The following is a 25386-nucleotide window of genomic DNA, read 5'->3' on the forward strand; positions in this document are numbered from 1 at the left end:
CAATGGGGTCGATGATAGAACACCTTGTTGAGATTATTAAGTGGGTATTCTGAGGTGGAACCCACCAGCATTCACTTTATTTATTTGTCTTGGTTGTGCAGCACTTTGATTGTATGTGTTGGTTGACTGTACTCAAACTCCATTGCAAGCTACGTTGGGTAACAGTGTACATATATAGAATAAAGCTGAATGTAAAATAAAAAAAATGAAAGGACCTCCTTTGTACAAGTGCAGAAATATGAGTGATTTTATTTTAAAAGAAAAGCATTAGGGAGCAGTTTACAGCAGAACAGTGATTTTCTGTTAAATAAAAAATAAAAAACAAATAAAAATGCATTGCCTACCAAATAGAAGATATATATATATTTTCTTATAAACATTTCATTGAACACTAAAATGGTAAAAGCTTCATACTTCTCCCCAGTAGATCTGGACTCCACCTCACTGCTTTGGCAAGAAGGTTGCATCCTCTTTTCAGTGTATGAGTCAAGATATTTTGCCAAAGACAAATATTGCACACACTCCTTTTTTTATATATATATACAAGAATGAACAGGTTTGAATACACTGAGTGTATGCAATGGCTTAAATATAAAAAAAACTTTCCGCTCTAAGACATTGAAGTGATTAAGGTTGAATGTTAATATGTTCACAGGAGGCTCTTTTACATGTGTGTAACGTAGTGTGTGGGGAAATGAGTGTACTCAGCATACACGGTCCATCAGGAAACCAACAGAGATACTTAGAAAAAAGTGAAATACTGTACATACAAAATACATACGCCTTATCAAAACAAACACAGGTAAAACGAGGGGATGCATATACTGTTGTCTGTTCTGCTTCAGATTCCCAGAGGAACGTCTTTGGAGGAGGCGATGGAGTACATAGTTCAGGACCAATCAGCAGAGACCTGTTCACCTGGCCGTTAGGGAGCGAGTCCGCAGACCTGTCCTAGTCCCCTTATCATCTCCAGACGATGACCCTTCACCTCTCCTAGGGTCAGGGGTCACGTCCTCCATCACAGCCCACCAAGTCATCGCACCAATCCCACGACAGCGACCAAACTCCTTAGTGTGTGTGTGTGTGTATCTGTGTGTGTGGATGTGTATGTGTGTATATGTGTATCTACGTGCATGTGTATGCATGTGCATGTTTGTGTGTATGTCTGTGTGTGTGTGTGTGTGTGTGTGTGTGTTTGTGCGTGTGTGTGAGTGTGAATTTCCATCCTCATGGAACCGCTGTCCGACCAGACAGTCCGAAGGAGAACCGTTGACGGGATCACGAAGAGCAGAGGAGCGGAGGCAGCGGGCGCCCCCCCCCCCCCCCCCCCGGCCCGACGGGGTCCCCAGGCCGGGTGGGGGGTCCCCTGGGCGGGGGTCATACCACGGAGGAGGTGCAGGGGACCCCCTGGATGGCGGCGCCGGTCGGGGTGCCGCTGATGGCGTTGAAGATGTGGAGCGAGTCCGGGAGGACGCTCTTCATCCCGTCTTCCACCGGACTGATCTGGGAGGGGACGGGACGGAGAAGAACAGGTCAGGGCACGCGCAGCCCCGGTCCTAACTGCGGTGTATTGATGGGTACAGGAGTGACAGGGAGTACTGGTTACGTTACCATCCAATCTGCTCGCGACAGCACAAAGGAAGAACAAAAGAAAGGCGCTAAACATACGAGAGATGGACATCGGTTACAGACGCCGCTCAGGGGGAACTCAATACAACGGTTGGGATCGGGACAGGTCGCTCGGGCCCGGGTCCGACAGGCACCAGTTGGGCCCGGGTTTGACACGGTGGGAGTGGGTTCGTCCTGTGTCCCGGTGGCCTCACCTGCTCGTGCATGATGGCGGACAGCTCGCGGGCCAGGTCGCGGTAGTTGGCCTTCATCTCGTCGTGGTACTCCTGCTGGTCCTCCTTGATCAGCCGCTCGTTGATGCTCAGGCCGTGGCCGCACGCCTCCACGAACTGCCTGCTCGCACGCACACAGGGAAACACGCTTATTAATACTACCACTGATAGTTATAGCAATAACACACACAGGGAAACACGCTTATTAATACTACCCCTAATAGTTATAGTAATAACGCACAGGGAAACACGCTTATTAATACTACCCCTAATAGTTATAGTAATAACGCACCAAGGGAAACACGCTTATCAATACTACCACTGATAGTTATAGTAATAACACACACAGGGAAACACGCTTATTAATACTACCCCTAATAGTTATAGTAATAACGCACCAAGGGAAACACGCTTATTGATACTACCACTAATAATAATTATAGTAATAACTGTAATCGACAAGCCTCCACAGAACTGCCTGCTCGCACAGACCACAGGGAAACACCCTTTAATATTAATGCTACTAATAATGAGTGCAATAGATTTGTTATCTGCAATTAATATATATTAATATACAATTCGTTATAAGAATAACGGTATTCTTATTAACACAAAAAATGTCGATAAGAATTTATGTTAAGAATATTATTAATAATCGACAATGAATGTTAATGAGAATAACTTATTGAATGCACTTGTAAAGTGCATTAAAAATCAATCTGAACCTGCGGACATTGTGTAATTGATTTTGTATTATAGTAGTGTTGTGATGGTCTCACTCTCACCTGAACACCTCTTTGAGCTGCTTGACCTTGTTGTCTGCATACTTCTTGGTGCTGGCGTCGTCAAGGAAGGCGCGGGCATAGGCCAGTGGTCCGGCGTTCACCTGGGGGGGGTGACCACACCTCGTCAAACACAACTCTGATGCCTCCTGACGATAGCACCCCACACGATACAACCTTCTCTACTGCGTTGCTGGTTCAAAATGCACCTCCAAACATACTGAACGCTGGTGACTGTAACCACGGTAACTGAACACTGGTGATTCTGTAACTACAGTAACTAAACACTGGTGAATCTAACCACGGTAACTGAACATTGGTGACTCTGTAACCACGGTAACTGAACGCTGGTGACTGTAACCACGGTAACTGAACATTGGTGACTCTGTAACCACGGTAACTGAACACTGGTGACTGTAACCACGGTAACTGAACGCTGGTGAATCTGTAACCATGGTAACTGAACGCTGGTGACTCTGTAACCATGGTCACAGATCACTGGTGACTCTGTAACCACGGTAACTGTACGATAGTGACTCTGTAACCACGGTAACTGAACACTGGTGACTCTGTAACCACGGTACCTGAACGCTGGTGACTCTGTAACCACGGTAACTGAACACTGGTGAATCTGTAACCATGTGACTCTGTAACCATGTGACTCTGTAATCATGTGACTCTGTAATCATGTGACTCTGTAATCATGTGACTCTGTAACCATGTGACTCTGTAACCATGTGACTCTGTAACCATGTGACTCTGTAGGTACCTGGACGCTGATGCTGCCCTGGAGCTTGAGCTGCAGGCGGATCATGTCCACGTCGCTGGAGGAGCAGAGCTGCCGGATCTCGCCCACCTTCTTGCTCATCTCGTCGATGGCCACCTCGATGGGGTTCAGGTCTGTGTGGTGCTGGTACATCACCGCGATGCGCTTCTTCACGTAGGGGAAGCAGTGTGTCGCTGGGGGGGGGGGGGGGGGGGGGGGGGGGGGGGAACGCATCAACAGACAACACCAGGACCACAGAGTCGCTCTCCAGCTTTGGCAAAAGACTCACGACTCACGTGTTCAGAGTTCACCTGGGCTCTGCATAGCCTCCCCCCCTATCCCCCACACCCCTCTTACGCACTGACTGTATGTTGTACGTGCTGGCACTTCAAAATAGTACTTAGCATGGTGTAGCATCTTGTCCTAGCTATCTGTGTTGTATACGGGGAATGGGTGGTTAGTGCTTGACACTTAGTTCTATGAACATCCTTACTGTACTGACAGCATATATTGTTTCTTTCTTCTGACAAATGTGCTCATTTAAAAGCGTCTGCTAAATGCCCTAAACGCAAATGTAAATATAAACACCCTGGGTTTTGTCCATAAGCTGTGGTCTGGTCACGATGAGTAGTGCAGAAGTGTTTTATCGTTCCTATTTGTCCCTAGGAAGATATCTTAAAGACGTGTTATCTTGTACTACGGATAACGAGGTACTTTTGGGCCATAAAACAAAAAAAACATCGAGGGCTGTGTGATTAGATACAAGGGCAGATCCTTGAAAAAGGGCTGACATCTTCACAATCTAATCTTGTGTTTCCACTCTGGCCCGAGCGCTTTCTGCTGACCAATAAAAAGCTTCGCTGGAGGAATGTTTATCTACATCTCTGTGGGGGGATGATATTGAAATGCTGAGGCTCACTTCAGGCGGAAATCATGTCTTTGCGGGTAAAGTCTTTTTTTTAACGAGTCAACCTACGTTTTGAGAGGGCTGTACCAATTAAACATTCAAGGTTTTTGAGTCAAGAAACGGAACTCATAGTTAAGTCTTGAATATTGGGCAATATTGGAAAATATTTCACTGGCTCCAATTAGAAAAGCTACAACCTACATTTCTCCCATATGTTAACTCTTTAAAAACGCACTATATGGCTACGGCTACTGCATTAGCATGTAGCCTAGGAGCTGCGCCCCCAGCGTCCCCCAGCGCCCCCCAGTAGACCTACTGGTCAGGATGGTCCTCCGCTTGCACTGCTCCTCCACGCCGCCCTGCTTCTTCCCCGACACGGTGAAGGGCATCTCGAACACGAAGCGGCGGATGTTGTGGCTCCTCTCGAAGTCCGTCCGGCGGTCCGTCAGCTCCTTCTCCTCCAGGAAGGGGCTCACGTGGGTCACCTGGATGTAGGCGAACTTGGAGTCCAGGTCTTTGGGGTTGATCTGGGATTAGAGCAGGGAAGACGGATACGTATGAGTCAAAAGTGGTCTCGGGGGATTTATTCATGGTGAAATATTTTAAGTGATGATATGTGAGGTGAGATGCCCTCACCCTCCCTGAGTCCTGAATCATTTTCACGTTCTCCTGTCCAAACTTCTCAGCGTACAGCTTCAGCAGCCTCATGGAGATCTCCGACAGAGGAGTGAACTTGGGTTCTTTGTAAATGTACTCCTTGCCGTCTTCGTCCTCAAAGAATCCCTACGAACAGGTGACAAAAAACAACAGTCAGGAAGGGAAAATGTCATTCGAATGATAGAGAATCGACCCAATCACAAAGAAAAAAAAAAATATCACAAAGAAATTCGGACAGTGATTCCTTTTGAAGATCACATGAAAATCAAACTGAAAATGTCAGTGAGACAGAGTTAATTAAAAAATGCATACAAATTTACGACAGAATGACAAATGAGAAAGAGACAATTGGACCTTGATAGCAATTTTCACAGACAGGATATTCACTTGCTGAACAAATGACACAAAAAGATCTCCTAGTGAATCATCAATGTTGAATTCAACATAACTCCCTCTTGGGTAACTTGATGTTAATCTGGCAGGCTTATCAATGCTAACATGTCTGGGCCTGAACACGAAGCCTGAAGCACGCTACAAGAAATCACTTTATTTATGATCCAAGCTAACAGAACAGAAGGACCGAATCACTTGTCCTGTTTTATTCACAAGTTTAACAGCCGAAACGATGGAAGCAAGATACGCTGTGAATGCTATTTTAGGTCGTTTCATTTTTACTAAGTGGACGCTCATTTAGATTAAATCAATCCTGTGTGAATCATTAACTCCCTCTAAACAGATACATTTAGAAAGATGGATCCCTCCCAAAAGTCCAGTAATCATTTCCAGCTCTGATTAGGAGACAGAGGTGGAGTTAAGGTAGACATATCTCTACAGCAGCGGGGAAATATCATCGACTTAATCCGCAGGGAGGAACACACAACAATTCACGCCATTTCAACTGAAAGTCTGTCTTCCACATGGATTTACCTCAGAGTATGAGTCAGTAAACTGGTACTGCTATGGAGTTGTAGAGGACAATGACAACAACAACAGAACAAGACAAATCATATCAAAATTATTCCATTTGCTTCTACGCTACCATAACCCATTCAACGGGGGAAACAGAGAATCCACACTTTAACACCTCCATCTTAGGTATTTGCACACCGCCCCAACGCCAATGATAGAACGTTAGCTGAAGTTGGCTAATGGTCTTAGACAACAACCAGTGCCGGCAGTGGGGGCAGTGTGCAGACACCGTCAGAAGAGCACCTCAGAACACGGCCCTGGAGAGAATCAGGGAATTAGCTTCTACCAAAACACACGGTTAGGTAACATAACCACACCCAGCTACCACGCTGTCTGAATCGTCAGCGGTACTTCTTCTTCTTTTTAAGGTGTTACGGCTCACTCAGGCAGGGGCGTAGCCAGGGGGGTGGGGGGCACTTGATTGTTTTATTTTAATTTTTCAGACTCAGGGAAGTGGGGCTGGCCACGCCCCTGCACTCGGGTTAATGAAGACATTAAAACGTTGACCGTTGAAAAGGACGACCAGCGAAGAGCATGCACGGTGGACACAGTAGAGTAGCGTAGCCGAGCGCTACGGCTAACGGTTTGGAAGCAACACAGGACGGGAGAGCGACGAACAGCAGAGGACAGCGCCAGCACCACAGCACACAGAGACGTTAAGCCGCTCCCTCCCACCAGAGGCTACAGCACAACTTACCGCCGCCTTCAACCGGGACCAGACAAAATAGAAGAGGGGGATTAGTGGTGGAGCACAACCAGCCACTAGGTGTGGTCGTGCTAAAAAATACAGAACCATTAGCTCTTCCCACGCTGGGCTGGTTATTAATAACGCAGCTTCCTCCTCTTCAGAACAACTCTGGTTAAACTCAACGCACCGTGGTCACATCAAACACGGACGGAACGCTGTCCATTCATAATGTTTAAAGGGGACATGTTACACCACCAGGTGTGAGTGTGATTTGCCATTACAAGCCGTTTGGAAAGTGTGCAGCTTCTGACATCACAGGTGGGCGTGTCCACCTAGATGTGTGCTGGATAGATCAGTCTACCAGCCTACCCGGTGGACTGTAGCAAATGTTGCTCATTATCCGTCATATATCTAGGTGGACACGCCCACCTTTTTCAAAACGGTAGATTTTCCAACCGGCTTGTAATGGCTAATCACACTCACACCTGGTGTTGTAATACGTCCCCTTTAAATTGTGTCTTAGGCGGCCAAAGGGGGCATCTCCCCCTCCGTGTGACACTCACCTGGCCGAAGAAGGCCACTCTGAAGTAGGTTCCCAGCAGGCGCTTCCCCGTGTGCATGACCTCCGTGACCTTGCTGTACGCGCGATGCAGCGTGTCGTACAGATGGGCCAGTTTCTGCAACACACACACACACAAGCAAGGACACACGTGCACACACACGCACGCATGAGCACACACACGCACAAGCACACATACACACAATCATATAAGAAAGCACACACACACACACACGCACACACACACACACACACGCGCACACACAAACACACACACACAAACATACAAGAAAGCACACACACACACACACACACACACAGGCATATGAGCAAAGATACACACACACACACACACACACACACACACACACACACACACACACACACACACACACACACACACACACACACACACACACACACACACACACACACACACACACACATCCTCAATTAGCTTCTCTATGCACCGGTTGCAGGGGGCAGTGAGGATCCGCTCCTGTGTCTCGGTGGAGTGCTGCTGAGCTGCTTCCTGTAGAGGCTGATTACCTCAAAGTCCCGGCGCTTCTCATAGATGGGGATGATCAGCTTGTAGATGTCAGAGATGAGCTCGTAGCGCTCCGCTTTCCACAGTCCATCCGCACACTCCTCCAGCAGCTCCATCAGAACATCCTGCCGGGCCACACAGGGACGCCATTACCATCCATTATGCAGAACCTCAGCCTCATGAACACACTGACAATATGGAGAACCTCACCGCTAGAGCAACAACATTATGGAGAACCTCACCGCTAGAGCAACAACATTATGGAGAACCTCACCGCTAGAACAACATTATGGAGAACCTCACCTCTAGAGCAACAACATTATGGAGAACCTCACCTCTAGAACAACAACATTATGGAGAACCTCACCTCTAGAACAACAACATTATGGAGAACCTCACCTCTAGAACAACAACATTATGGAGAACCTCACCGCTAGAGCAACAACATTATGGAGAACCTCACCTCTAGAACAACAACATTATGGAGAACCTTACTGCTAGAACAACAACATTATGGAGAACCTCACCTCTAGAACAACAACATTATGGAGAACCTTACTGCTAGAACAACAACATTATGGAGAACCTCACCGCTAGAACAACAACATTATGGAGAACCTCACCGCTAGAACAACAACATTATGGAGAACCTTACTGCTAGAACAACAACATTATCGAGAACCTCACCGCTAGAACAACAACATTATCGAGAACCTCACCGCTAGAACAACAACATTATGGAGAACCTTACTGCTAGAACAACAACATTATAGAGAACCTCCAGCTTCAACAACACACTGACATTGAAAGGCGAAGCATGGAGAGCAGTTAATAGTATACGTTTATGATTGAATCACATATAAATTGGCGCAGCTTTACTAACTTAAAACGTAGAAATGTCCTTAATCATGCACTCATGCTACATTTATTATTAACAGTTGAATACCCGGCAGCAGCACTAGAGTTTTGTAGCTACATTACGTGGACATTCTTTGGCACAATACTGGACTAAATATTTTAGATCTCAGCTGGGGATTCAGGGGGCAGATGGAGACGCCGTACTGCAGTTGGCAGCTCTCCCAACGTGGCTCCGTAAGTGAAAAGCCCCGGCTCCCAGACAAACAGCCAACTAGGGCTTCGTTAATAATTGAGCGACATGGTTGCAGCGGATCAACGGGCCTGAAGACATGAAGGCGTTTCCTTCACGGGCCGCGTCTGCGTAACCCGAACATAATCACGGGGTATCGTATCCACAGCCCCCCCCCCCCCCCCCCCCTCGTCACATCCGTCCCTCGAACCTCGTTGAAGTGCACGTCCTGCATGCCCACGTCCTCCATCATGGAGGCCTCCTCGTCGATGTTGGGCGTGACCACGCGGAACGCCGTGCAGCCTTGTTTGAACATCCCTGGGGGGAGGGGGGGGGGGGGGAGAGACACGGTTGTCATTCATCGCCCAAGACTCGCCCTCCTCTCAGCTCGATGACTACACAGCCATGCTCGCCGGCCCACAGCCCAGAGTCTGAAGTACCACGGGCTCTATCCAGACCACTGGACTACGGTTATCGTCTCCACGTGGCCGTGCATCGGAGAGGATGAGGCTGAGCACATCGCTCCGTCACTGGGCGGTGCGTAAGTGGTACTTCTATTAGTGGAGGGATTACAGCACCTTTTCTCCTGAGGTATTCTGCTACCAGCGCCGCGACGTGGACGTAGCACATGGCCGCCTGCGGATCAGAACACAAACGTGAGTCGGTGGGACACGGCAGCGTGCAGCACAGCACGCCACCAGAGGGCCGAGGGGTCCCAGTCAACGCAGCACATGGTTGATATAATGCTGCTACTTATCCCAGGGGCCTACCGGTGGATTCACCCACAGGACATTACAGGCAGGGGGGTAGGCGTCTCGCTCGAGGGTGGCTGCAGGTTAGGCTGTGAACCCCGAACCTTTGGCTGCAATCACACCTAACCCTAACACCTTAAACCTCACCCTTTAATATCAATAACCCTATGACTAACCTATTACTAACCTATGACTAACCTATTAATAACCCTATGACTAACCTATTACTAACCTATGACTAACCTATTAATAACCTATTACTACACCTATTACTACACCTACTACTACCCACAGCTGCTGCCACTACCACTGCTATTACTACATCTACTTCTACTTTGACTAATACAACTATCACTACTACTACTACTGCTACTACTACTACCACTACCCCTACTAATACCACAGCTACTACGACCACAGCTCCTCCTCCGGCCCACCTCGGACAGGTCCCCGTTCTTGACGTGGATGCGGGCCATGCTGTCCAGCCAGGTCTTGCGGAGCTCGGGCGTGGAGGCGTAGGACTTGGCCAGGCTGTACTGCAGGTCCACCAGCATCTCGGGGTCCCTCTCGTGCTCCTTCATCTGCGCCGTGGCCATCAGCACCGTGCGGATCCGCTTGGTCAGGTCCTTGACGTCCGACGGGAACGCCGTGTTCTGCGGACGACGCAGGCGTCTTATGAGGATCCAGGCTCACGGGTCAAGTGGCAATTTGAGAATTCCCATTTTCCAATTTTTGGATTTTTTTTAACTTTTTTTTTTTGGAATTAAACTGGATTTTTTTTTGTTAAAGCGTTCAGCGTCTTCATCAAGGGCTTCAAGGTAACATGCGCTCACATGCATGCACTTACACACTTACACACGCAGGCCTGCACGCACACTTACACACACATGCAGGCCACACGCACACACACTGAGACAGGCACACCCACATGTTCGAGGGATATATTCTGTTTGTTTTATAACACACATTCCCTAAAACAAATAAATAATATAAATGTGAATTTGCAAGTTTCTTTCACTGCAGCTACCGCCTTTCCTAGTGCAGCACAGCACAACATAATAACATGTTAGTAACATGTTAATAACATGCTGCGTGGGGCAGACCTTGATGGTGCGGTCGCTGTTGGCACAGTTGTTGATGATGGACAGGGACTGCTGGAAGCGGGTTCCTCCGATGCCGATGACGTCAGCGATCAGCTGACTGACAGCGATCACCACCTGGGGGCGGGGCCAAAGGGGACAGGGTCATGCTTCTGGACAGTTTGGTCAATGATATATATATATATATATATATATATATATTCTATAGCAGGGGTGTCAAACTCATTTTAGCTCAGGGGCCACATGGAGGATAATCTATTCCCAAGTGGGCCGGACCGGTAAAAATATGGCATAATTATGTAAAATTAAACATGCTGTGAGCACACCAAACACAGGTTTCCCATTTACTTCCGTGAATAAAAAGGACGATGACCATTTTTCTTGGAAAACTCTGCACTCTGTGTCCACTTTTCGTCTTTTTGACAGAGACATTTTGTGGCAATGAGAGTGCCAAAGCGCATAATGTTGAAAGTATAAGGCAGAACGACAAGTTAGCTCCGGGCTAGCTGCACTACCTGTTTATACTTGCTCCCTGCTCAGCCCCGGTATAAAGTTTTCTTGCTTAACATAATTGCTATTGCGACTTCTAGTGGACACATTAAGAAGTTTCCTTCATTGAAAAATAGCAGATCATTTTACGTTACATTCCAAAGCGACTTCCAGTTACACACAATTGTCCAGTAGTTCAATGTACAACAAATTAATCAGTGCCAGTCAATGCAATCCATGTAATGCTAGGAAGGATTTTTATAAAAAAAATAAATAAAAAATTATATATATATATTTTTTTTACAATACTGTACTTCACAAAATCATCTCGCGGGCCGGATTAAACCCGTTCGTGGGCCTGATCCGGCCCGCGGGCCGTACGTTTGACACCCCTGAATATAGAGTCAGTATGTATTACGTTTTTATTATTGTTGAGCCTGGTCAGAGGTAGCTAAAGTGCTACCGTACCCGTAGCGGCTAGCGTACCTGGAGGTAACTAACCTACTAGTGTACGTGGTGGTAGCTAATGTGCTAACGTACCGATTGCGGCTACCGTACCCATAGCGGCTAGCGTACCTGGCGGTAGCTAACCTACTAGCGTACCTGGCGGTAGCTAACCTACTAGCGTACCTGAAGGTAGCTACCCTACTAGCATACCTGGAGGTGGCTACCCTACTAGCGTACCTGGCGGTAGCTAACCTACTAGCGTACCTGGCGGTATCTAACCTACGAGCGTACCTGGAAGTAGCTACCCTACTAGCGTACCTGGCGGTAGCTAACCTACTAGCGTACCTGGCGGTAGCTAACCTACTAGCGTACCTGGAGGTGCGTGCGGACGAAGGACTTGCGGCCCGTGTAGTCAAAGTTGCTCTTCATCAGGAAGTAGAGCAGGTGCGCCGCGTCGCTGCGGATGGAGCTCAGCTTGGAGTTGCAGCACTTCAGGATCTCATAGCAGAACGACGCACACATGTCGGCCCGGCCCTCGAAGAATGTACACGGGAACTGGAGGGAGACACGCAAACAGACAGACAGGTGAGGCGGAGAGGCAGGAGGACAGACAGGTGGAGAGAGGTAGACAGACAGATGGAGAGACAAGATTGTAAGAAGTTGGTGTCGCAAATAAAGCAAAAAGGCTGAATAAAAGGATGAGATCTCTTGAGATAAGGACACACATTACTATACTGGTAAGCATCTTACCTTGTAGATGAAGGTTCGCAGGGAGGTGAACACCTGCTTCAGGGCCGTCTCTGATTGGTTGATCTGCAGGAAGCAGAGGTGGACCTCGAACACCTTCTTCATCAGGGGGTTGTGGCCGTGGTCACTGCACAGCTGGGTCTGGGGGGAGACGCAGGATGGAAATAAGACTACTGGTGTAACAGAAACTAGGGGAAACACACGATAATGCCATACACTTACAATAAATATAATTCGTTATAATGAACTGCTGAGTTTATAAAAGTATGCCACAAACTCTTACACTATATGCTCAATATATTATTTGATAATTTACATAAAAATAATAATGGAATGTGTGTGTGTGTGTGTGTGTGTGTGCATGCGTCTGTGTGCCTGGGTGCGCGTTTGTGTGCGTGTGTGCGTTTGAGTGAGCGTGAATGTGTGTGTGTGGGTGTGTGTGCGCTGGGTGCGCGTGCGTTCATGTGTGTTACCTTGAAGCCCATGATGAAGATACTGAGGGTGTCCAGGACGGTCAGACACACCTCCGTGGCGATGTTGGCCTCCAGCAGAGACTGGCTCATCACATCAGCCTCCGAGTGGCTGTAGGCTGCAGGGAAACACACACAGACACACACCGCATCGCAACCGAGACTCCTGATAACACAGTGTGTACAAACATACACAGGGCCAAGAGAAGAGGCGAATTAGTGTTAAAGGAATGGAGAAAAAGGGTGTGAATTCAATGGACTGAAGAGATTACATTTCAATCCAAATGAAAATGAAAACATGTTGAATAAAAAGTGATTCTACCGCATATCAGAGGATGACAGTTGTCTGGTTATCTAGTGAAGCACATTTATCGTCACGTTACGGTTGTTAGCTGTGGTTAGTAGTTGGCTAACAAAATGATGGAAGTAGCATCACATCTAGCAGCAGATATGGAAGATTACTCCAAGGCACATGGTTTACTCAAACATAAGTGTGGAATTAAGTCTTTGATACGTTCTGAATTAAGTTCAAACGTGGGGTTAAGCCGGCTTAGTGAGAGAGGCAGAGGAACTGGAGGTATTCCCGATGTATTTTCCATGAGAAAAGCGTCTGAACTCTAACACAAAGTCAGATCAACGACCGTCTGTACAGCGCCTGGTGGAGCCGGCACGTTCTTACCATGGTCTACAGATAATCCCAGAACACTTGAAATCTTTCTTACACTGAAAGCACAAAGAGATTAACTTCATTAAGCAGCAGTGGTTCACAGGCGCTCCACCGTGGCGCTATGGCCCTAGGGTCGGCCCCGACTGAGGGAGACGGTTCCTCGGGTTCGCTCTGTTTCTGGGGCACGGCTCTGAGGCCACGCTGGGGGCTGAGGTGAGGACATGGAGACCCGGAGGGCGGTCAGGGAGGATGAGGTCAACGTGTTTGAGAGAGAGAGAGAGAGAGAGAGAGAGAGAGAGAGAGAGAGAGAGAGAGAGAGAGAGAGAGAGAGAGAGAGAGAGAGAGAGAGAGAGAGAGAGAGAGAGAGAGAGAGAGAGAGGCAAGAGGCGATGACGATGACGAGGATGATGCGGATGAGGATGATGACGTCGATGAGGATGAAGATGATATGAATGGGTGGATGGAGCGTGTCTTTCTGCGGTTAGACGCGTGTTACAGGAGGGATGGAGGGCGACTTACTGTGGTTAAAAGTGTGAGAGTTATCCAGGCTGCTGAGCTGCTGTAAGCGGGCATGCATCATCCCGCCCTGCTGCGGGACACGGGCAGAGTCTGAGCCTTCCGCTCGTGAGCAACGGGTCCCGCCCCCCCATCCTGGTTCCTGACGTGGAAACAGGAAACAGGTAACGGTCAGAGGAGTGGGAGGGGGGACAGCCGGGCTTGGCTTCGTCATGCGGGGGGGGGCTAAATCTTCCCGCAGAAACCCCACACGGGACAAAAATATGTTGTCAAGAAATAGATCTAATGGGGAAGCAGTTTGAATAAAATAAAATCTTTATCCTTAGAGATAACATTAATATAAAACTCTATACAATTACATATCAGATTGACATAGGTACAATTATATTTAACAATATTTACAATTCATAAAGTGTATTTGAGTATTATACTGAAATAGGCAAAAAGTAGTCCTAGATATGGTGGAGTTAGCCTCTAGGATTCTGTGTGTACGTCAACACCCATACTAAAAGCTTCAGCCCAACATTACACAAGACTTGTTTGCGCATTTCTGACAAACATGACAGCTAGTCTCCGTGCATCGTGGGAACCCCTCAAGGCTCTGATAGACGGGATGACAGGGGGAGCAGCATGCGGGTTGGACCAGATAAGAGCCACGGCCATATCAGCAGAGACAGGCGGCCCAGGCCTCCGAAACAGGGCAAGCCATGCAACACTCCAACACACACACACCTCACAGCAACACACTCCAACACACACACACCTCACAGCAACACACTCCAACACACACACACCTCACAGCAACACACTCCAACACACACCACACCTCACAGCAACACACTCCAACACACACACACCTCACAGCAACACACCACAACTCACAGCGTCACCGCACGGCAACACACTCCAACACACACCACACCTCACAGCAACACACTCCAACACACACCACACCTCACAGCAACACACTCCAACACACACCACACCTCACAGCAACACACTCCAACACACACACACCTCACAGCAACACACTCCAACACACACACACCTCACAGCAACACACTCCAAAACACACACACCTCACAGCAACACACGCCAACACACACACACCTCACAGCAACACACTCCAACACACACACACACACACCTCACAGCAACACACTCCAACACACACCACACACCTCACAGCAACACACTCCAACACACACACACCTCACAGCAACACACTCCAACACACACCACACCTCACAGCAACACACTCCAACACACACACACCTCACAGCAACACACTCCAACACACCTCACAGCATCACCGCACGGCAACACACTCCAAAACACACACACCTCACAGCAACACACGCCAACACACACCACACCTCACAGCAACACACTCCAACACACACACACCTCACAGCAACACACTCCAACACACACACACACCTCACAGCAACACACTCCAACACACACACACCTCACAGCAACACACTCCAACACACACCACACCTCACAGCAACACACGCCAACACACACACACACCTCACAGCAACACACGCCAACACACACCACACCTCACAGCAGCACACGCCAACACACACACACACACACCTCACAGCAACACACGCCAACACACACCACACCTCACAGCAGCACACTCCAACACACACGCAGGTCACAGCATCACGGCACGCAACAGAAGAAGGCATGCGCTAGTGGAGAGAAAGGAGAGTCCGGCCGTTCCAGACGCTAGTCTTACCCCAGAAGGAGGGGGGCAGGGCCCGCCCTTAGCTCAACATGTTACAACTTGCCAGCAGTTAGGGTGAATAGAGATGGAGAGAGGGGTGGGAGGGTTAGAGAGAGTGGACACCCCCCAAAGCCCTCAGCGGGGGGGGGGACCCCAGAGTGTGGGGCAGAGACGGCATAGTGCACTGGGGCCGGATTTACAATAGAGACGCTACCGCTAATGGCTAGCGTGGTTTACATACACACATGATGACACAGGGAGCATATCTTTAAACGGTTACACAGTGAGCACACACACATTAGACTTTACTTTCTATACTGGAAGAATAAGAGACTATAATTGCAAGCACAATGTAACATCGGATGTATAATCAGAGGGATATTTCCATAAATTCATTCTTGATACTTTTCAGATTCTATTATCTTTATAATGTAAATGCATATGTTTTGCCATAACATTACCATATATCAGTAATTCATAAAGGCATCAGATTGAGGCTGCGCGCACGTTACCTGGCGATGTATCTCTTCCCCATGTATCTGAACTGATGGAGGCAAACTCTAAGGGAAACAAAGAAGAAAACACACGTTTTAATACACCTCAACCGACCTCGCGACCTGGCATGTTACCAGAATCATTCACAGTAAGAACCGAAGTCTCCCTTACTCGACGAGAGTGAAAAAGTCCATCAACTCGACCGCCGAGGCCTTGCTCCAGTAGGTGAACAGAGCATCTGGAACGGGAAGAACGGTTTGATTAATTGATTTCAGATTCACCGAGCTTTCAGTCGGTGAACAAGTTCCCCAAACTCCATCCGTTTGGATCCAAGATGGCCGCCAGGTGAACAAGTTCCCCAAACTCCCTCCGTTTGGAACCAAGATGGCCGCCGGGCGAACATAAGACCCCTTCGAGACTGAACCAGAGAGAGAGGGTTCCTCCTACCTTCGGACATGCTCTTGAGGACATGGAGGAAGCACATGAGGAGGTTCTTGATCTCCGCCTGCTCCAGCTTGTCACTGCGAAGCAGGCAGCTGCCCAGGGTGGAGGCCGGCTGGTTCTGGGCGGACGGAGACATCAGACATCAGTCAGGGAGGTTGGAGGAACCACGACAACACTGTTCACATCGGCAGGAGACTCTGCCATAGTTACGAGTGGAAGAATGATTTCACTAAAGCTGTTTAAATTGGGAGATCAGATCAACGTATTGAAGTCCTCCCAAAGTTTTAATTTGTAAGAGAGGTTTGTATTAAGAATCAGTAAATTATGCATTATCATTGAATCATTTGCCACCTAAGGGGGGCGAAAATGTAAACCTACAATCTGATTAAAACATCCATGGATGATCCGGCTCACCACAGTGCAATGATTTGGTCATAGAACTGAACAAACCGATCATAATGTGTTCAACTTCAGGACCAAAAGCACCGCCGGATGAGACGGAGGGCAGTCCATGAGCGTCCAGCGGAGACGCCGAGAGAGGAGATCATATCACAACGCTTCACAACCTGGTGTCAGCAGCTCTATCCATCTACCGGTGGCACGTCAGCGCAGAGCACAACGTTTACAACACCGGGCCCGGGATCTGACCTCCGCGGGATCTACCCCAGAGTCAGGCCTACAGCAGGGCGCTACGCAAGGAGAAGAGGCTTTAAATGAGAGGTCTAGAAGTGGTCTACAATCGGTCCAAAGCAATCAGAGGAGAGCCAGCAGGCAGCAGCAGCTCTACCACAGGGGCAGGGGGGGGGGGGGGGGGGGGGGGGGGTGGGGGGGACGAAGTGCGTTTGTTTGCCAGCGGTCTAGACGAGGTAACCCACTGGAGATGACTTCATGGAAACCATGAGCAGAGAGAGGGCTGGCCTTCATGCGGCTGCGGCCCACGCTGGATTCTGATTGGCCGCAGTGTGACGCTGCTATGGCGAAAAGCAAACATTCCGATTTAGAATGATGCCATCATGGATGTTAAATATATTTATGGATGCATTTTATTGCTTCCACTCCGTATTTGCAAAGGAAAATCTGCAAAAATCGACAATCTGAGCGTCACAAAGAACCTTGAAAGGTCCGCCCGAGACCAAAACCAAAGTAATAACCACACAATTAAGGGTACTTAAGGATACTTAAGGGTACTTAACCCATCTCTCTGATCCCGCCCACTCCCTACTCTCTCCAAACCAGCCATGTTCCACCTCTAATAAAGTAAATATATCCTTATCCCTGCGGCCGCTCTCAGATCCGTCGTCCAGGTTTAGAACGCAACGTCACACGAGAGGAGGGGTTCTGAGAGTGCAGATAGATCCCCGTCAGTGTGCGTCCTAACGAGGACATCTGGGAGGCCAGATAGCCGCAGAAAGGCCGATAAGAAGGCAGTTTGATTACACGACAGCAGCTCCAGTCCGTGGCACCGGATAAAACACACGACCCTGCCTGGAGATCATCTGGCAAAGAAAGGGCTCGAAAGCGAAAGGCAAACACAGAATTCACACACACACACACACACACACACACACACACACACACACACACAGGAATAAAAACACACACACACACACAGACGCTGGGAGATTCCCAGCTGGGATTCAGTCATTCTCCCTCCTCGCTGCGGGGGAGAATTCTCCGAGAGTCGTTCCCTTCGCTGAGGAAGAATGAGTGAGGCTGAAAACGCTAAAAAAGAGACGGATGCGTCCTTTTTCAGGGCGGGGTCGGAGGGGGGTATGGTTATACTTGAAGAGGAATGACGGGTGGGGGGGTGGGGCCCGCCAGCAGCCGGGGGGCCGACAGCATCGAGAAGTCCATGGTGATGCGTTTGGCACGCTTGGCGAGCGCGAGCTCCTCTGCGTCCGCGAGGAAGCGCAGGACATTGACAGAGTGGCGCCGTACAAACTCCCTCTGCCCGTGCCGGGGGGGTGGGGGGGGGGGGGGGGGGGGTGAATGGTTAGGGTTACAGTCAGAGTAACGTTCCTTTCGGCGCCCTCAGCCAATCGCCTAATGGCAGCATGTGTGATCACGTGTTCTTGTACTCGATGCCAACACAAGAAACACATTTTCCTGGGGGAGGCGTTCAACACGAGTTCATCAGTCACAGCACGACGTTTGTATGGAGGATGCTTCGGTCCCGGTGCTGGGACTCACCTTGTCCAGGGAGCTGGCCTTGTCGTGGTGCTTCTCCGTCAGGCTGCTGCCGGAGTCGGTGCTGATGAGGGAGCCGCGCGAGTCGGCGTTGCGGACCAGGTTGATGTTGGGGGTGGAGGAGGTGTGAGGAGAGGCTGGGGGGAGAACAACGCCAGTGTGACTGAACCTCCGCCTTAGTAACACTAGTGAGTAAACCTCCACCGTACCGTAGTGACACTAGTCTAACTAAACCTCCACCGTAGTGACACTAGTCTGACTAAACCTCCACCGTAGTGACACTAGTCTGACTAAACCTCCACCGTAGTAACACTAGTGACTAAACCTCCTCCGTAGTAACACTAGTCTGACTAAACCTCCACCGTAGTGACACTAGTCTGACTAAACCTCCACCGTAGTAACACTAGTGACTAAACCTCCTCCGTAGTAACACTAGTCTGACTAAACCTCCACCTTAGTAACACTAGTTTGACTAAACTTCCACGGTAGTAACACTAGTGTGACTAAGCCGCCACCTTAGTAACACTAGTGACTAAACCTCCACCTTAGTAACACTAGTTTGACTAAACCTCCACCTTAGTAACACTAGTTTGACTAAACCTCCACATTAGTAACACTAGTGACTAAACCTCCAGGGTAGTAACACTAGTGTGACTAAACCTCCATCTTAGTAACACTAGTGACTAAACCTCCACCTTAGTAACACTAGTTTGATTAAACCTCCACATTAGTAACACTAGTGTGACTGTGCAAAATCTAAGCCAAGAACAAAACAATTCGGTCACTTTATTTGCCTAGTGTGACTAAACCTCCAACATAGTGAGATGGAGTGGTGGCAAGACTAATTAATTTGCCCTGTCAAAAAAGGCACAAACTCCAATAAAATAAAGTAAATAAAAAGCGTCTAGATTTCTCCGTCCTGTTTAAACCCACCAGTGCCAGAGATGACTCCAAACACATCTTTGTGTAAACTGTTGTCCAGAAAAGTGCTGGACCTGGGAGGGGTCATCAGGGCATTGCCCGAAAGGTTATCGTCTCTGCCATTCTGAAACAAAAACAAGCAGAATCAAGGCCAAGAACGAAAACATTGTCACTTCATTTGCCTGTAGTGTCGATGTACCACCACAAGATGGCGCCCTTACGTTGTTGGAGTGGTTGACGCTGAATGGGGTGACTTCCTTCACGTTCAGTCTGTTGACGTTCTCTTGCAGCAGGCCAAACAAGGGCAGATAGAGAGTGGCTAGTCTGGCTTGCTGACTCTATAAAAAAAAAAACGAGAGGCTTTCATGTGCTGTAGGCAAGATTTAACAACAGTAATTAGAGTGTCATTTGCTACAAAGGCTTTATCTATCCGTCAGCTTTTAGTGAGTGAAATGCTCTGTGATAATATCTATTTAATGTTGATGCCTTCATCTCTTTGCAACAATTTCGATTTTTTTGGACCGCTCCAAGCACCTTTCTGACCAATAAAGGCATCTCTTCCCTGACAGGTTCAGGGAATCCATCTTGCCTTTCATCACAGGTGTGTGATGCAACAGGGACGTTTTCTTTGGGGTTATTTAGTTTCAAAATCGTCCATTCATCTCCTGTCTCTCTTTACAACTGTCAACCTTCCCTTCATGGTAAAAGGACCGCATTTTTGCAGCTCTTTTCTAACCAGCGGCCACTCAAAGCGCTTTTCAATACTGCCCAACATTCACCCATTCGTGCACACATGAATGGTGACCACTGACCTACAGCAGCACTAAAGGTCCCATGACATGATGCCACCAGGTGTGAGTGTGATTAGCCTTACAAGCAGTATGGAAATCTGCCTCATATGACATCACAAGTTGGCGTGTCCAACTAGATGTGTGCTGGATAGATCAGTCAACCAGCCTACGCAGAGGACTGTAGCATACGTTGCTCGTCTAGCCGTCATACATCTAGGTGGGCACGCCCACTTTTGATGTCATAAGGGGCAGATTTTCAAAACGGCTTGTGACGGCTAATCACACTGACACCTGGGACCGTTAACTAAACCCTAACCTTGAGGGGTCATAGAACCCCAGGGGGGAGGCAGCGGGGGGGAGCCCCACCTTGTTGGTGTAGCGGTCGTCGAAGGTGTGCTTGATCATCAGGCTCTTGAGTACGTGGATGGAGATCCCCCGGATCTCCCGGAACTCCTGCAGGGCCCCGCCCACCTCCCGGAGGAGGAGCCCAACCAGGAAGTGGTTCCGGCAGAAGTCCTCCGTCAGGGAGTAGTCCAGCTGGAGGTCTGAGGGGCGGAGGAGGAACACAGCGCTGTTGAGAGGCGGTGCAGAGGAGGCGGAGCTCTCCAGAGGAGGAGGAGCTCTCCAGAGGAGGCGGAGCTCTCCAGAGGAGGAGGAGCTCTCCAGACGCTCAGGGAGGAGATGCAGTTAGAGGCGGAGATTAGTGTTGACGACAAACACAAGATGGCGGTGGTTAGAGCCGTCATGGAGAATGTGTTTGTTGGGGAGTGAACGCCACCCGGGTTAGTACGAGGGTAACTACGGGTTAAAACGTGTTAAAGAAGAAACACTGATTAGGATTCTTGGCTCTGATGATTTGTGCTTTAAGGAATATCGTTTTGATGCTTGAGTGAATGCAGTTCATAACGTCTTACACAAGTTAAAAACGTATCAATCAAATTACAGAAATCGATTTGCTCATGAGTGCTTTAAACAGTGTTTCAAACAAAACAGAAATCACAAGGTAAACAAATCAAATTAAGTAAAATATCCAGAATGAAATCTATTCATCAGATTGAGTCCATATTAACTCACATATTGTATGCAGATAATTAAAGCAAAGACATCAAATCCCGGGGTTATTGCTGTTACAATCACCTCATGAATCCTGAACACAGCCAAACCACAAGCCGTTGTCTCACACAAACGAGCCAAATCACAGTTGTAGATTCAGCAATATCAATTGATCTATGCACAACTAAACGCAGCGTTTGTAGCACAGAACATTCTGAGCGTAAGCGTTATCACTGCGCTGATTAAATGTGTTCAGGGAATCATCCGAGCTCTGCTTAGTGTTTTGGGAACAGTTCCTAGATTATTTTAGCTTTTTAATTTCACTCTATGAACAACCAGCCTCCTGCTTCTCACCTACCTACTGGAGCGTCAAAGGCCTCCATGCTAGGCGCTAGTAAAGCTATGTGTGAGGAGAGAGGGAGAGGATAACAGAACTGTCAACTCTGTGAAAACAGACGTAAAAACAGAACATGTTTCGTATGCATCGTATGTTTTTTATGTATCTCATGTATCTGATTTATGTGATGGTGAAATGATGTGTACTCAATATGAGGGATAACTTTTGATGAGGGATTACATGAAAGCGTCCATGTCCACCACAGTGGCGTGAGCATTGGGGGATTTGATCACATAACACAAGCAACACTAAGTCATGAGTTCACCGGAAGCTGTTCAGATCCCTCCTCACCTTGGAACCTCTGTATCCGCCCCTTGCCGAAGGGCATGGGCAGGTTGAGGGGGACGTAATGCTCGTGGTTGCAGATGACGCGCAGGAACTCAAACTTGAACTCAAATAAGGTCTGGGTACAAAAAATATAACACAAAAACACAGCTTTAATATAGTAACAATTAGGATTAAAAAGCAAAACGATAACCTCTAAAAACATTCTGCGGAGACTAAAAAGATGCAGATATTATCACTGCACGTTCTAATCATGCTTTTTAATTACTCGGCAGAGGAGTGAATGAATGAATGAATGAGGGGCTGGGTGAGTGAATGAGGGGCTGGGTGAGTGAATGAGGGGCTGGGTGAGTGAATGAGGGGCTGGGTGAGTGAATGAGGGGCTGGGTGAGTGAATGAGGGGCTGGGTGAGTGAATGAGGGGCTGGGTGAGTGAATGGATGAGGGGCTGGGTGAGGGAATGAGGGGCTGGGTGAGTGAATGAGGAGCTGAGTGAGTGAATGAGGGGCTGGGTGAGTGAATGGATGAGGAGCTGGGTGAGTGAATGAGGGGCTGGGTGAGTGAACGGATGAGGGGCTGGGTGAGTGAATGAGGGGCTGGGTGAGTGAACGGATGAGGGGCTGGGTGAGGGAATGAGGGGCTGGGTGAGTGAATGGATGAGGGGCTGGGTGAGTGAATGGATGAGGAGCTGGGTGAGTGAATGAGGGGCTGGGTGAGTGAATGGATGAGGGGCTGGGTGAGTGAATGGATGAGGAGCTGGGTGAGTGAACGGATGAGGAACTGGGTGAGTGGGCTCCTTACCTTGGGGTCACCGGGCATGAAGCAGTGAATGTAGTTGTTGATCTGCTTGAAGACGAAGCCTCGGTCCATCAGTGTGAAACACCGCTGCAACATAAACACAAACCGTGTCAACGACAAAAACAGAATCCTCGGTGACCTCTGTGTACCTCAGTCAGTATCATACAATGTATACGCTTTACGCACACACGTATGGTGCTTCTAAATCATCCCAAATCACGATCTACAAGCTGGTGTTGGAGGGAGCCTCACCTTGACGAAGACGGCCAGGCTGTGGTTGGCGTTGCGGGCGGCGTCCAGGTTGTCTTTGTACTTCTGGGTCACGTGGGGCATCATCATGTTGACCAGCGTCTCCACCGTGTGGTGGAAGGACGCCGAGAACCGCTGGTTCCTCGACAGCTGGGGGGGGAACCGGCAGGAAGTCATGTTATTAACCAACCAGGAGGTCATGTTGTTACACAACCAGGAAGTCATGTTGTTACACAACCAGGAAGTCATGTTATTAACCAACCAGGAAGTCATGTTATTAACCAACCAGGAAGTCATGTTGTTACACAACCAGGAAGTCATGTTATTAACCAGGAAGTCATGTTATTACACAACCAGGATTTCATGTAATGACACAATTGGTGTGACAGCTATAACGCAACCAGGAAGTCATATTAGTACACGATTGTTCCTTAGGTTTACAGCATCTTTAATTTCATAATAATATAATGTGAAAGGGCTAAACAGGGTGAGTCAGGTGATGTTAATCACAGGAGCTAGACAGAAGCCCTTGGCCCTACATGCTGCTAGCAATCAGTTTGGGCAAAAAGGACTACATTTGTAAATAGTAAATAGTATAGTGGAACCCCATTGCATTGTGGGAGAATGAGTTTGTTCCTAGCACAGTGGAGATTACACAGGGTGGCTCGGTGGGGTAAATTATCTGAAGGAATGTTGTGGGTTATAGAGCATGCATGCCTGGAGGGGGGGGGGGGGGGGGGGGGTGTTATCTGAGGCTGTGGATACTGTGGTGGCCTCACAGGTCCAGGCACGCGGTGAACTCGGGCTGAGCTCCGGCAGGAAGCGGAGACTGATTGCAGCCGCCGAGTCAACAGGGAGCACGGCGTGAGTCAGATCACATCACAGGTGCCTGCCACGTACCTTCACTTTACCGCTCTCGATCAGGTACTGGGCCATGGACTTCACCAGCGCCTCGAAGAAATACCAGGAGTACTGGGAGAGAGGGGTGAAGACGATGGAGAGTTAATACTGTATCGTAACTTATTGCATAATTAATAGGGTATTCAACCACTCAACAGTGGTTCAATCTCTATCAGCATTCTCTCTTTCTACCACCCACATTTTGAATGCATTTACATCTATATATATATTTTCTGACGTTCTTTGCATATCGGTTGATTTATTTAGTATTTCTCTGTTTAAACCGTCCTGTAGTTCCGCCCCTGGGACCGACCCAGTCCTCTCTGGGGGGGGAGCAGAGAGCCGTCCTCCCCCGGGAGCAGTGTGCCGCGCGTCGGCCTCTCACCTTCAGCAGCTTGTTGCTGGTGAGGAAGTCTGTGGACGGCTTCAGGATGGCCGTCATGGCCTTGGCCAGCTCCTCGTGGACCAACCGGGCGGTGGTGGACGCCGTGAACGACTCCGTCTTGAACACAAACTGCAGCGCAGGAGGACGGGACATTTACCTTTCGATTACATCCAGGACATTTAGCAGACGCTTTTATCCAACGCGACTTACAATAAGTATGCACATTAAGGGCCACATTAAAGGACATCTCTGCGTGTCGGTGGCTGAGAGTCGGTGGGAGTTTGGGGGAGTCGTGGGGAGGTGTTGGTGGAGGCAAGGGCTGCGTTACCTTGACGTAGGACCTCAGGTAGTGCTCCAGCCCCTCCTCATGGCACTGAGCCACGATGTGGATCATCACTCTGCAGGCCAGCCGTAAAAACACACATCAGTTACAAACCTCGACACTAAAACATGGGAGAAACCAACCATCACCTTCCTTAGTCAACTAAAACAGCTACATCTAAGTAGCTCCATGTATATGTCAAAATATGAAAATGTCTTGAATTCTAAAATAAATAAGTGTCTTTAAGGACTTACATCTTTCATATTATCTCATCCATTTGATTATCTATTATATTTGCATTATTTCAAGCTTGAAATAAGTCTTCAGTTGAGTCTAATGATGAACATCCCCCCCATAAGAGTGTCTTCAGGAGTTAAAGTTGAAGCTATGAGGTGTCTGAGGAGGAAGAAGCTAAAGTGATGAAGGTG

At 48.5% G+C, this 25386-nt stretch overlaps 1 protein-coding gene across 1 annotated transcript in view; it reads right to left on the reverse strand.

Annotated features, from left to right (window-relative positions):
* Window positions 1–219: 219 nt before the first annotated feature.
* Window positions 220–25386, reverse strand: part of LOC132448928 (dedicator of cytokinesis protein 9-like) — a 48828-nt gene continuing 23661 nt past the window's right edge. The window contains 31 exon segments of the mRNA XM_060040484.1: window positions 220–1503; window positions 1824–1962; window positions 2627–2727; window positions 3393–3583; window positions 4613–4823; window positions 4933–5079; window positions 7174–7287; window positions 7719–7841; window positions 9015–9121; window positions 9382–9439; window positions 9993–10208; window positions 10659–10772; window positions 11964–12146; window positions 12342–12479; window positions 12812–12927; window positions 13995–14060; window positions 14063–14133; window positions 16245–16292; window positions 16399–16465; window positions 16675–16789; window positions 18862–18995; window positions 19792–19903; window positions 20001–20117; window positions 20937–21115; window positions 21982–22023; window positions 22312–22423; window positions 23106–23189; window positions 23355–23501; window positions 24252–24323; window positions 24637–24765; window positions 24965–25034. Of these exon segments, the coding sequence (XP_059896467.1) occupies window positions 1378–1503; window positions 1824–1962; window positions 2627–2727; window positions 3393–3583; window positions 4613–4823; window positions 4933–5079; window positions 7174–7287; window positions 7719–7841; window positions 9015–9121; window positions 9382–9439; window positions 9993–10208; window positions 10659–10772; window positions 11964–12146; window positions 12342–12479; window positions 12812–12927; window positions 13995–14060; window positions 14063–14133; window positions 16245–16292; window positions 16399–16465; window positions 16675–16789; window positions 18862–18995; window positions 19792–19903; window positions 20001–20117; window positions 20937–21115; window positions 21982–22023; window positions 22312–22423; window positions 23106–23189; window positions 23355–23501; window positions 24252–24323; window positions 24637–24765; window positions 24965–25034 (3649 nt within the window). The 3' untranslated portion in view covers window positions 220–1377.

The sequence above is a fragment of the Gadus macrocephalus genome, chromosome 20 (assembly GCF_031168955.1).
Source record: "Gadus macrocephalus chromosome 20, ASM3116895v1".
Taxonomy (NCBI): domain Eukaryota; kingdom Metazoa; phylum Chordata; class Actinopteri; order Gadiformes; family Gadidae; genus Gadus; species Gadus macrocephalus.